Here is a 13,605-nt window from a genome sequence, read left to right on the forward strand (position 1 = left end):
TGTGTGTTTGTCAGATCTGAGGCTTTACTTTTGTGTCTATATGTGTGAGAATGCATGTTTGCATGTCTATTTGCGTGGGAGAAGCAATTGTTTATTGTTCCTCTCCCTTTCTGCACTGCATGAGTATCCTGTAGAGACTTCTGCTTCAGTAAATCCTTTGCTACTGAGAGCCATGGAAAAAGTTCCAGGATAGCACCTAAATACTCATCTGATGTAGAATTCAATGTGCATCAGATTCACTTGAGCAGAAGAGCATGGAAGCTCAGTTGCTGACCCTCACTGAGTTCTCATACATTAAATATAAGCATCATCAGTCATACACTGAGCAGGTGGTGTGATGCATTTCCACCCACCTTTCTGTGCGTTTACTCTTTTCTGTATGTTTGTGTTGTTGTTGTTTTTTAATCTAAACTTTCACTTTTGTTCACTTCGAGTTTCATTTACCTTTCGTTACTGAGTCAAGTTCACACAAAGCACTGGCTCCAAACACCGCTTACAAAAGCAGATTTTATGTCAATGGTTTGCTATAGAATTCAATGAATATCTTTCCTGGCAAAGCTAAACTAACAGCCAATAACAAAGCAGGAGAGCTTGAGAATGTAACTAAACTGTGTAATCTTGGCATCATATTTCATACAAATAAAAAAAGAACCAACTGCAATAAAGTCTCTAGAGGTCTTGTTGTCTATTCATGCTGTAATAAACCCAATACAATAGGAGAGCTGGAAATAATGCCTACAGCCTATCAAATAGAAACTGTGAAAAAGACAAGTACTATTGATCGATGGCCACACACACACACACACACACACACACACACAATAAGTTTTCAATAGGAAACAGGCAATAATAACAGTCAATAATAAATCAGTAAAATGGCAGCCCTTGTGAACATGGTGCATGGGAAAAATCATAAAGCGATGGACACATCTTTTATAAACTATTCAGACTCATAGACATTACATTCCAGTGTTTTTATTTATTTATTTATTTATTTATTTTTTATTAAAAACTATAAAAATGATCACATGCAGATATATTAGTAGAAATATAGCTCGATCATATATTGAGCAGCCACTTTATGCTCACATTCGTTAAAAAGCCGTGTTGTAACTTGACAGTGGGGTTGAGATTCAACGATCAGTTCAACAACGTAAAACGCGTCTTTTTAAGTGCCTCGCGCTCCTTCGATCTTTAATTCAAGGCAACGCAAGAAAACGTCCTATGTGAACGGCTCCGTATAATTGCACTACAGACACCAATTTGTCGCCCGTCTCCAGCCAGCCACGTCAATTACCAGAGATCGCCAAGCACACCCGCCGAATTGAATCTGGACGAGGAAAACAAGAGTATAATCCCCCCCCCCCCCCCCCCCCCCCGCGCACGGTGCCACTCAAGGATTTGCGTGCCTAGAAAAACAACTTGCTAAGTACCCTGCGGCTAAATTAAACGGCCACGAGCTTTGCTCAGGGTCCCGTACGTTCGCTTAACGTTTACTTTGTTCATTCGAGGAATATAGCAGCACCGTTTGAGGCAACAGGGCGACCGACGAGTGAACTTGTCCTCGGTACGGCGAATGGGAAAAGCTCGTCTAACTTCATCACCCTCCATCAACCACGGCTATACCGGGCTTCAGTCGGTTGTGCAAGCTACGCTAAATGTCACTGCACAAAATGCTAAATTATTCACACTCTACAGAGAAAGTGCTTTCCACCTTGCCTCCATTTAATCCATATGAAAAACTGCACATCAGTACAAAAGCCAGCTCAGATAATATAGTGAACGCGTTTAAATCACACTGAAATACATCCGTGGTGGATCCACGGACCTGAGGTTTGATCTTAAATCACATCCGGCTTCATAGAGAAGAAAAGCATACCTGTTTGTCCAATTACAACTCATCCAGAAAGGTATTTCCGAGTGTGGTTTTTAAAATACGAGAATTACTTTTGAAACAACACTGTTAACTGGCGCGAAGTATATCCAATCCCGTTTTGGTTAAGCTGTACAGCGTCCTCGGAGTTTGTGAATTCCCTCCAACTGTCGGTTGACGTGAAATCCTCGTTTCAGCACCCGTGGAGTGGACAGCTCTGCGGAAAGCTGCTTCACCTCGCGCCCTGGGTCTCGAGAGCCACACCAGCGCGAGCCTTTCCACCTACTGGCTGCAACCCCGAAAGGATTTGCATACAATAATACAATCAGCCAATCAAAAGCTCCGGCGCAAACCCCGGCGAGCAGAAACAGCCAGCCGACTTGTCTGAGCTCATCCGTTTAAATGAATTGTCCTTGACAAAGATGAACAGAGTTTGAGAGCAGACTGATCCTGTCCTCTCCTCTCCATTCGGTGCAGTGTTTGCGTTTTAGCGTGCAGATTCATTTAGATCGTGGTCTGTAAATGGGAATATATGATCTGATCATATGATCCATGTCCAGCATTGATTTGTGACCTACATGTAAAAAAGGTAACCTATAGTACTATATTATGGCATGGCATTTTGGATATGCATGTTTTACAATTCCTAACTGTATAAGTATGTCATTAATTCATATAGTGTTAAAGGGTTAGTTCGCTCAAAAATGAAAATTAGCCTGTGTTTTACTCACCCTCGAAGCATCCTAGGTGTCTATGTCTTTCTTCTTTCAGACGATTTCAATCAGAGTTACATTAAAAATTGTCCTGGCTATTCTAAGCTATATCATTTCAGTCAGTGGGTGTTTCTGTATATATTTGAGCCGTTAAAATGTAAACTGTAACTGTAAAATCCAGTAACAACAACAGATGGTACAATTAAAAATCAATATATGCAAAAAAAAAAAAAAAAAAACCTAACAAACTAAATAACATAGAATAAAGCAAAAATAGTCCAGTGTTCATATATACCTGTGTGATAACAAATTACGTTTTGCCCAGAATTCTGGAAATATATATGTCTGAGGTGATTTTAATTATATATAAAATATATATATATATATATATATATATATATATATATATATATATATATATATATATATATAACAGTTGTAACAACAAAGTGAAAATTTGCATTTTGCTTTTTAAAATATACATTTTCTTAATAAAAAAAAAATATAAAAATAATAATGAATTAATTTAAATATAATTTTAAATGAAATCAGCATTAGAGCAGTTTCAGGACCAGGACTGAGATCCACCGATTTATAGCAGTTCAACACATGTTCTAGAGGTGCATTTTTACATGTGTGCCGGGTCCCTCATATCAGTCTCAAGTACAGTATCTCTTTGATTTCTACATTAGCCAGGTCATCATGGTGCCACAATTATGTGGCTCAAAGGGGCTTTGTCACATGAAGACGACAGAAAACATTTTACTTCACTGAGCACATCCAAGAACTTTCTGACCCTGCATTGACCACAACAGAAATACTACTTTCAAGCCTAGAATTTGGTGATAATGAGAGCATAATGAGAAGCAACTATTAATAGGCCAGTCTTTTTGTCCTGAAAAAACATAATTTGGTAAAGCATTTTTCAACACAGTATATAATCATTAAATATTTTGTATTTAAGCATAACGATACTGGCAATCTACTCTTTTTCTAAATTGCCATGCTAGCTCTGTAGTGCTATTACACACAAATCCAAAAAAGCCTCAGTCGTCCAAGCTATTACGCTAGAGTGCACCATTCAGACTTCACAAACCTCCTGTTTGGTGCAGCCAGTTGACATAGAAAAAGTTATGATGTTTGTGACTGTACACTGCAGTAAATATCAGCCAGACAATGCATCCAGTTGGGCTCCAAAAGGAACTATAACTCACTGTAACAACACACCAGAGAAAGCGAGACACTCAAAGCAACCGTACACAGACAATGAGAGTGGAATTCTGAGGGCAACCAGTCTGAAGGATAGAGAGCCAAATATCTAAGCCGACTATTGGAAGAGAACCAAAAACAGCTCGCTGAGCGAGAAAGAATCTCCATATAATTGTTTTCACTACAGACCCACTTAGCTGTCTTTTTAGAGTTTTTCACCTACATTAAAAACGGTGGCGAGAGTGCTACAAAGACGAAGTCCACATGGCTCAAGCTGATAGGCCATGGAAATAGTATTCAAGCAATAAAACTTATAAAAGCTCTCACAAAATCAGAGTGATGCAGACGGAGGAGGTGCAGTGGCTGGATTTATCCACCCACACTACGTAGGAAGCTAATTGCACGGTCTCAGTCAGCAGCAGGACACCACTGAGTTTTACACACACATACAGTGATTATTTGGTAACTTGTAATTTGTATCAGAACTGTTAATGGCATGTTGTTATGCTGTAAAATAGGAAAGGAAGAAAAATTATTTGAAAGTGTCTACCTTAGGATGCACAACATAAATACTGTATGTTCTACAATCAAGATACACAAATACATTAAAAGTCAAAACTTTTTAATAGAAAAATTGTATTAGTTTTCTAAGAAGTGGTATCACGTTTTTACCTCTATTTCCGGTATAACAAAGTCATAAAAAACAATTAAAAATATCCTAAATTTAATAAATTTGTGATAGCCACAAATAATAATAAAAATAAATAAATTACATGATTAAGTGAATCAAGAAATTAAATATTAAATAAATAAATAAATAAATAAATAAATAAATAAATAAATAAATAAATAAATAAATAAATAAGTAAATACACCATGGGCACCCAGAATTCCATTGGTAATGGGTACATTTTCATCCCCTTTATGAACTCATACAGTACATAAATATTGTTTACTGAGAAAAAAAAGAAGATGAAGAAGAAAAAGAAACAGCCTTCTGGAATCAAACCTTTATTCTATAAGCATTAGGGATGCACTGAAATAATAATAATAATAAAAAAATTCTGGGCGGAAACAAAACATTATGGATGCACTTGGGTGAAAACTGAAAAAGTAATAATTAAGTAATAATTATTTAAATAATAATTTATAATATTAAACACCAGATTTTGGTTATTTTGTAGCATTCATTTTTAATATAAAACAATGCAAATTATTGGACAATAATATTTGATATTAGGATGGTTTAAATATTAATTTATTAATTAATTAATTAATTATTATTACATTGTAAATTTGATCCCCCTTCATTTGTAAATTTCCAGTGTTTAATTCAATTTTAAACCTTGTTCTGTTCTCAGCAGTGCGTATCCATGAAGCAGTGCTTTTAATTACATCAGCCTGTGACTTTACAGGTTTGCCACTGTGCCCTCTCACCCAATCTGATAAACATAACAGGTTTAACAGCAAGTGGCATGATCTCCTTCAGGGACAGTAAGTCACTAAAGCTAAATAATTATCAAGAGACAGAACTGCAGTCAACAGCAGCATGCAGGTGTAACCTGGGAGACAGGACAGGTAATGAGACCTGGAGGAGCACGGCGGGTTCAACTCTGAAAAAAAAAGAACAGTGAGAACCACGGCGCCAGAAGAAATCTCAGATGCAAGGTTCAAGACACACAGTGTTCAGCTGACTCCATTTTATTTACATTTATGCATTTAAAAAGCACTGAGATATGACTTATGATCTTGATCTGAAGTAAAACATATCTCCATTATAGTAATAGTAATTTAACTAAACTTAAATATTCATAATATAAATACACTGCAAATGACTAATAAAGTTTCACTTAATTGTTTAAAAAAAATCATTAAAGTTTTAGATGTTGATGTAGTCTGTATTCAATGTAAAAAAAAAAAAAAAAAAAAAAAAAGGAATTAGTATCAAAAAATGTTTCCAAAGGGTTACATACTGCAAGATCTAATTTCCCACTTCTCTAATAAATTAACAATTTTTTTAATGTCAGGTAGCTATAAAAATGAAGTATAAAACTTCTGTAGTGAAACGCTATACTTATTTCCGTCCACATGTTCCACAGATCATTTATTTAATTTATGATGTAATACATGGTCTACAAACTGGCAAATTTCTCCACTTAAAAATTTATTTTCCTGGACACTGAAAGTGTCATCTCTTTCACAACATCATAAAACACAACTTCATCTTCATCAGCAGAAATCCACAGATCTGTTTACATCTTGTTCCATGTCTTTACGTCCCACCCCACACCCACACGTCGTCCTCTTCTATCATCTCTTGATCTACTGCATTTGTTGTTTCTTTATTGCGTGGTTGTACACATCCAAGCCTCTTTGCTCCATCTCTTAACCTATGCAGCTCTAATTTTGTAATTACCTGCCCCATTTGAGCAGAACTCATCAAAAAAGGAAAAACTCATACAGCACAATACTAAAATAATAAAGGCTTTAAAACTCATCAGCTTCTATACCAGGCCAGGGGTTTCCTCAGTTTGGATGCCATGGACGCCCCAAATATGATTATTTCATTGCAAGGGACCCTTTTCCCTATAAAATCAACTATCGATATGCACATAAATAAATAAATACTCCTGTCTTCAGTGTCAAATGGTCCTTTAGAAATTAGTCTAATATGCTGATTTTCTGCTCAAGAAATATTTCTTATTATTATTGATATGAAAATGTCTTATATATATATATATACAGTTGCTTAAAACTGCAGTCCGTACATTATTATTATTTTTTTTTAATAATAAGTAATGCTTTATTCCTCAGCTGGTCAGAACAAACGTGGCAGACTTGTTACTTACTTGTTCAGATGATAATATCTGGTGAAAATAATTTTTTGGGTCATAAATTCCAAGACATACTGTAGACTAGAATCTGTGTGTGTGCAAAGTACATTAAATATCCACACCAGTGCTGGGACTGACTGTCACAGATACTCCTCAAAATATTAGATTCATCCGCGCTGGAGCCATGCATGCCACAGTATAAAACCGCGCAAGGAAGATGAGATGGCCACAAAGAGGCAAAACTTACAGACTGCAGCTTTAAAAAAAAAAAGTCCACACAAGGATAAAAAATTTACTGGTATTATTATCCTTGTGGGTACATTATGTTCTCATAACATAGGGAAGACCAGGACCACACACGTCATATAATCATCATCACCATCATCAGGGGTTAAAATAAATAAATAAAATAAATATATATATATATATATATACAATACAATATAGTTATCTTTGCTTTAAATGAGGTATTAATGATAAAAAAATGTTTTGATACCATAGAAAGGTGTTAATTCTTGTCCCCAGTGTTAATATCACAAAAAATCTATATAGCCTAAGTTTTAAAAAGTCAGCAATTAAATAAGAATTAGAAACTAATTACAAGTAATAGGACAAAAAAAAATATATATAAATATATATATATTTCTTCTTAATAAAGTCTTGCAGACAGCACTCACATATAGCAAAATTGTCTCTCTTTCGCTGCTGATTGCAATACTGCACTACTTAAAAGCACTTGCAAACCATATTTGTCATGTTTTTGTGACCACATAGCACAACAATGTCTTGAGCATGTAACCCTGATAGAGCCGATAGTACAAAATCTCTATCGGTTAACAAATTTCTAGTTAATTGTGTTTATCAGTATAGGGCCCTAACCATCATCATCTTCATCACCACTTTGTAGACCCAGGAATAGGTTCTATAGATTATGGCCATTAATCAAAAATCTGTCCATAATCCTATTTTAGAGTGACACTTCAGAGAGAGAGAGAGAGAGAGAGAGAGAGAGAGAGAGAGAGAGAGAGAGAGAGAGAGAGAGAGAGAGAGAGAGAGAGAGAGAGAGAGAGAGAGAGAGACAGGTCAACAGTGATCTCAGGCTCTACTGCATTTCAGCATTCACAAGAAGGCCAGGCTCTAGCCATCAAAACTCATAAGATAGTTACATCGCCTTGGCACTCAGCAGTTCAGTATATGTTCAGTAGGTTCTGCTCTGTGCATGCATCTCTGTTGATAAAAATGTACATCTAATAATTCACATCCTTATACACATTGCATGCGCTGGCTTTAATTTACACTAATTCGACCAATGTATTTATATTTTGCTAGCTTCGACGTGCATGAAATGAAACGTCCAACCGCTGCGAGCCGTAGTCTGGGGAACAGGTGCAGATGAACCGCTGACTCTCACATGGTAATCGCAGGTGCACTTGAGGAGCCATGCTGGGATCATTCTGCAGTCTGGAGTTCAATCAAAAATCAAAACAGTTTGTTTCATGCAGATTTAATGACTAGCTGCTTGGTTATTTTTGCCCTTCTCAAAAAATGACTGAAAAACAAACGCTTTTGCTAATTTCTGTTACACAAAGCATTTGCCTTCAGCGTTTGTGTAATTTGTTTGGGCTTTTTTATTATTATGTACCACACAGCCTCGTCTATTAATTCATCAACACCAATCCAGAAATGTGTTTTTTTTTTTACTCTCATTATACGGGATATCATTTAAAGTAACCATCAATATGAATAATTATTTATATTATATTGTTAATAATGACAACAACAATAGCAATAACAACAACAACAGCAATATAATAATAATAAAGAACAATTTGTACTGAATGTTGTGGAGAAGCTTAAATAAATAGATGTTAAATAGATCATAATAATATAAATAAATCTTTGAAAGTAACTTAATATGTAAAATCATAATACATATGAATGTGTGTGTGTGTGGGCATGTTTTTGTGACAGGGGTCATTGTTAAATATTAAATGTTTATAAAAATAACAGTTTGAGCTAATATTTTTAACTAATTTGTATTGTTGTGAAGTTTAGCTGTCCAATTATTGAAAGAGCACTGTGAGATGTCAGACGTAAATTCATTTTAAATCAAAATTTTAAATCATTTAAATATTTTTTATGATTATTTTCCTTTCTTTTATGTAAAGCACTTTGAATTACCGTTGTGTAAAAAATGTGCTATATAAATACACTCACCTTGCCTTGCCTTATGGAATGATATTCCGGACATTATTCAAAAGGAATTGCACATTGTATTTGCAATTGCGATTTCAATTTGTGGACGCATAAAATGTGACATAATCCAAACGCAAATGAAAATCGCACATTACCGTTTGCATTTTCGTTTAAGCAAATGCACAGTGTCTGCCAAATTTAAAATGGAAATGCAAAGTCTGTTTGCAATTGTGTTTCCCATATCTTACGAGCTATGAGCCTGTCATATTTAAATAGCAATATTAATTACCACATTTGCCTTTTCACTTTCTCTGCACTGTGCATGTAAACTGCCAAAACTCAAATGGAATCGCAATTCCTTTTGCATTTGAATTTCCAACGTCTACATGGAAACCTGTCAATCAAGTGACAGGGGTGGGGCCATTTTATTGGGCGTGTTTGCAATATTGCGTTTGGATTATGTCACATTTTATGCATCCACAAATTGAAAACGCAATTGCAAATACAATTTGCAATTCCTTTTGAATAATGTCCGGAATATCATTCCATATTGCCTAAATAATATATATATTTATTTTAAATTAATAGTAAAAACACATATCTCTGGTTGAGAATCAATGGTATATATGATACTTTTGTTTAAGAAGAGAAAGAAGAAGAAGAGAGAAGAAGAGGAAGAAAAAGAAGAAGATCACAAAATGTGGTGTTAAACGTGTTACCTATTGCCTCTGACTGTAACCAAGCACCTAAGGCTGAAGAAAGAGTGTGAGCTAATGAGCAGTTTGATGCTGACAAAAGTCAACATGTGGAATAGTAAATTAAAGCTGATGGTAAGGAAACACTGTGGGTCATCTCTGTGTCCTTCTACTCCATCTCACAGCCTTATGATGAAGTCAAACTCAAGCCTCTGTACTTACAGAACAAAACAAAAAGCCCTTCCATCAGTCACCTCCTGCCCATGGATATAATCGACCATTAGCGTGACCACTGGGTTACAGAGCCAACCCTGCCAACATTTATTCTGACCTTAAATTAGACTTGACTCGCAGCATAAGTCCACTCACAGAACCACATGCTGAAAGCTGAAAAAACCAAAACTAACATTCACAACATGCACAAACCACTCTTTGCCTCTAGCCACCCCTCTAAACCAACAAAGCACAGTCTGTTTACTCTTTTTTAACATTAATGATTAAGTAGTCACCCATCAACCCTTTTATTTTACACGCAGACAGTTGCCGAGCAACATCAAGTTTTGTACTCGTCGTGTATCACATGACAAATATACCAAATGTCACAGTTGAAGCCATTATTATATATATACACACACACACACACACACACACACACACACATATACAATGAAAGAAAGAGAGAGAATATATATTTATTGCTTTGTGATATGTCACAGAGTTATGCAAATAAAAGTAATCTAAAATGAATTTAGATATTTATAGAGCCAATATCATCATCATCAATTAGAAATCTTATCTAACAATATGTCTTTACTATCGCTTTTCATCAATTTAACACATCCTTTTGAGCAGCATCGTATATTGTTACAAAATATTTATATTTTGAATAAATGCTGTTCTTAACGTTTTATTCACTATTACTTATTTACTTGTTTTGTTTTTGTAGGGTTTCTCAAAATATCTATTGCAAATAGTAAGTAAATAAACAAACAAACGTTTCTGGAATGAAACTCTGATGGTGCAGTCTGATAGGTCTAACTCAATCTGACGTAATGTCATCATTATCACATGGCACAGCTGATTGGCTCTTTCCCGTATTGGTAGAACAGTGAAGCTCACAGTTCAACATTCAAATATACGACTAGAGCTTGCTGTAGCAGTGCAGCTTGCTTCAGAACTCTCCCACCTTCCTCAGCTTCACCTGTATAGATCTGCTACGAGGTGATTCATGTATGTTATGGGGTTACTTCATATGTTATATGTTGTTTGCAGCAGCAATATTCTTACATGCTCACATGTGGATGTATTGGCAATAGCAAGCCCCTGTACTTGCACCGCAGCAGCTGAAGCAGAGCAGATGTATTCCACCAAGACCAAATACATTAACATTGTCATTTTACATTACCATGCCAATCCCTCCAAGAGTTGTCAGGAAATACAGAATATACAGATATACAGAAATACATTTTTCACCTATCTTTGTTTAGATACAATTAAATGTGATCAGCACAACATTGCTTCAGCTAATTAAACAGTATTGCATTCAGTTTAACACTAAATACACTGAAGCCCATTCTGTAAATTCACTACAGTGTTTCTTATCGAATATATTCATCAGCACTTCTGAGCGCTGAGACATGGAAACTAGTCAGCCATCTGCTCTGCTGTCACACAAATGCAAACTCATTCTCTCTCTCTCTCTCTCTCTCTCTCTCTCTCTCTCTCTCTCTCTCTCTCTCTCTCTCTCTCTCTCTCTCTCTCACACACACACACACACACACACAGTTGCCTGGTGTTGTGCCAAACTCCATCAAACCACTTTACCCTTTTACAGATGTGCCTCTTTTCTCATAAGCTACTCTCTAGTGAGAAAGATTTGTAACTTCCTCCTACAATATCACTTTTTTACTGTAATTAGAAGTGAAAATTCCTTCACACTTCATTACAGGAAATGTGGATAGACCCTATTTGCACTATAATCATCACATGACATGTCTGCCATTTTATAATGACAACCAGCAGTTTTCTGTTATTAGTCCATCTGGTTATAAATTCATATATCTTTGCTTTAAAAAGCATCACAGACTTGTTTCTAAATGGAATATGAATTCAAGATTCTATGTTTGCAATAGTTAAATACTTGTATTGAAACAGTATTTCAATATAAATATTCAGAAACAATTTGGAGCTTATATGAGCTTGAATCCTGTTCACAATAGAAAAATACGAAACGAAGATCTGGAGAAATCTTCATGTGGGAATCCGAGTTGAGTATTCAAAGCCATCTTTCATTTTCTACAGAGCCTTGAAAGGTTGTAACTAGCTCAAACCTGACACATGTTGTGAGAAAATAAAAGATAGATGAGTCTCTAGACAGAGTGAGAGAAAGCAAGAGGGAGAAAGAGAGAGAGAGAGAGAGAGAGAGAGAGAGAGAGAGAGAGAGAGACCACTAGGAGGTATTTACAGAGTCAGAGGTAAAAGGAATATCTTTTGTAAAGAGTCCTTTTGGAGGCAGAGGCTTGCTTTGAGGCCTTCACTTCTGACTTGGTTATCTCTTTCCAGAGCCCACTATTATCTGTCAGCAATGGGAGACTGAAACAGAAAGCCAGTAGGACTACAGCTCATACTTTAATGTATACTGTATAAATTACAGTTTATAGGGAGACCGGAGCTAGTGGTCACATAGGGTGCATCTCAGTAACTATACATTATACAACGCAACCATACAAGTCAATTTAAACTTTTTTTTTTCAATAGCAGAGGATGTAAACGTTAGTTTGTGAACATGTAAGTGAATAAAATAAAACCAGCCTAGCACAAAATGAAAGCTAAGTTCAACTATACACTGAAGGCAGATGATATAAAAGAGTCAATGGAAATCAATCAAGAACAATGAAAATTTTCGCATGTCAGGTCAGGGAAAGTTGTCACAGTTTTTTGGGGGATTTGGACCGTTATTGTTCTCTTACGAGAGCTCTCTCGTACTGCGTCTTAGCTAAGACGCTACGGGAAAAGTCTCTTTTCACGAAATACTGAAGCAAAAAATTATCCTTAATTTTGTATTTTTGTAAAGCGCATTTGCAGCAGTACACAGCCATAGGCAAGACGGCTCTTTCGCTCATTGGCTTGTTCTGCGGCAACTGCACAGCCTATCGAGCGCAGGCTGATGCAACATCAGACCAATAAGGGCGCTTCGTGCCCTTCTTGCCACTTCCCGCCGAAACGGGTGTGGCCCAACCTATAAAAGGAGCTCGAAAAGGCTGACTCACCTGATTTTTCATCTCTTCAGCGAAGCTCACGCATTGCTGGATCAAGAAAGGAAGCAAGTGCCGTCTGAGAAGCATATCAGTGAGACGAGCCATTCTGAAGCTGCTGGCCTCGCTGCCTTCCACTGCCGTTCCTGCTGCACTGTCCAGCGCCTATATCCTTTGTATCCTTATATCTTATATCCTGTGTGTGTTCGCCCTGCGATGCACACTCAAAAAAAGAGCTGCGTCTTTTTAAAGATGCCCTCGTGCGGCTCGTGCAGAGCCCCGCTCAGTGAAGGAGATCGTCACGTCATCTGCGTCTCCTGCCTGGGTGAGGACCATGCAGCGCTCGCGCTCGCTGACGGCGGCTGCCCTCATTGCGAGCTAATGCCTATGGTGACTCTGAGGGCTCGCCGGGCATTCTTCTCGAAGCCTGCATCATCCGCTGCGCCGCAGCGCCGTAAGAAGCGCCGCTCGCAGCGTCTACCAGATCTGCCTCTAGCTCTGCCGAGCTCGTCGGTTCCCTCCGCTTCGCCGGCCTCCCCTGCATCGCTTCCCGATGGTCAGCCTCCGCTGTCTGCCGACACGTCATCAGGAAGTGGATCTCAGGCCCGCGTCGGAGGAAGAGGACACCTGCTCTCTGCTTGCTTCGGGCAGTGAGGGTTGGGCGAGCTCCGTGGATCTCGCGCCCTCTGCTCAGAGGCCCAGCAGACGGGCGGATATCGATAAGGAGCTGATGCGAGTGCTCGAGTGGTCTGCACCAGCGCCCCCTTCTCGTTCCCAGCTGGATGGTAGCTTTCTCCCGGATGAACGTTTTTTCTCCAAGCTCAAAGCACG

At 37.4% G+C, this 13,605-nt stretch overlaps 1 protein-coding gene across 2 annotated transcripts in view; it reads right to left on the minus strand.

Annotated features, from left to right (window-relative positions):
- fstl5 (follistatin-like 5) overlaps positions 1-2,328 on the minus strand; it is a 130,301-nt gene extending 127,973 nt beyond the window's left edge. For both annotated transcript variants that reach the window (XM_059515998.1, XM_059515997.1), the window contains exon 1: positions 1,880-2,328. In XM_059515998.1, coding sequence (XP_059371981.1) covers positions 1,880-1,902 — 23 coding nt within the window. In that variant the 5' untranslated portion in view covers positions 1,903-2,328. The remainder of the gene's footprint in view (positions 1-1,879) is intronic.
- Between the last annotated feature and the right edge of the window lie 11,277 nt (positions 2,329-13,605).

This window comes from Carassius carassius, chromosome 29 (assembly GCF_963082965.1).
Source record: "Carassius carassius chromosome 29, fCarCar2.1, whole genome shotgun sequence".
Lineage (NCBI taxonomy): Eukaryota > Metazoa > Chordata > Actinopteri > Cypriniformes > Cyprinidae > Carassius > Carassius carassius.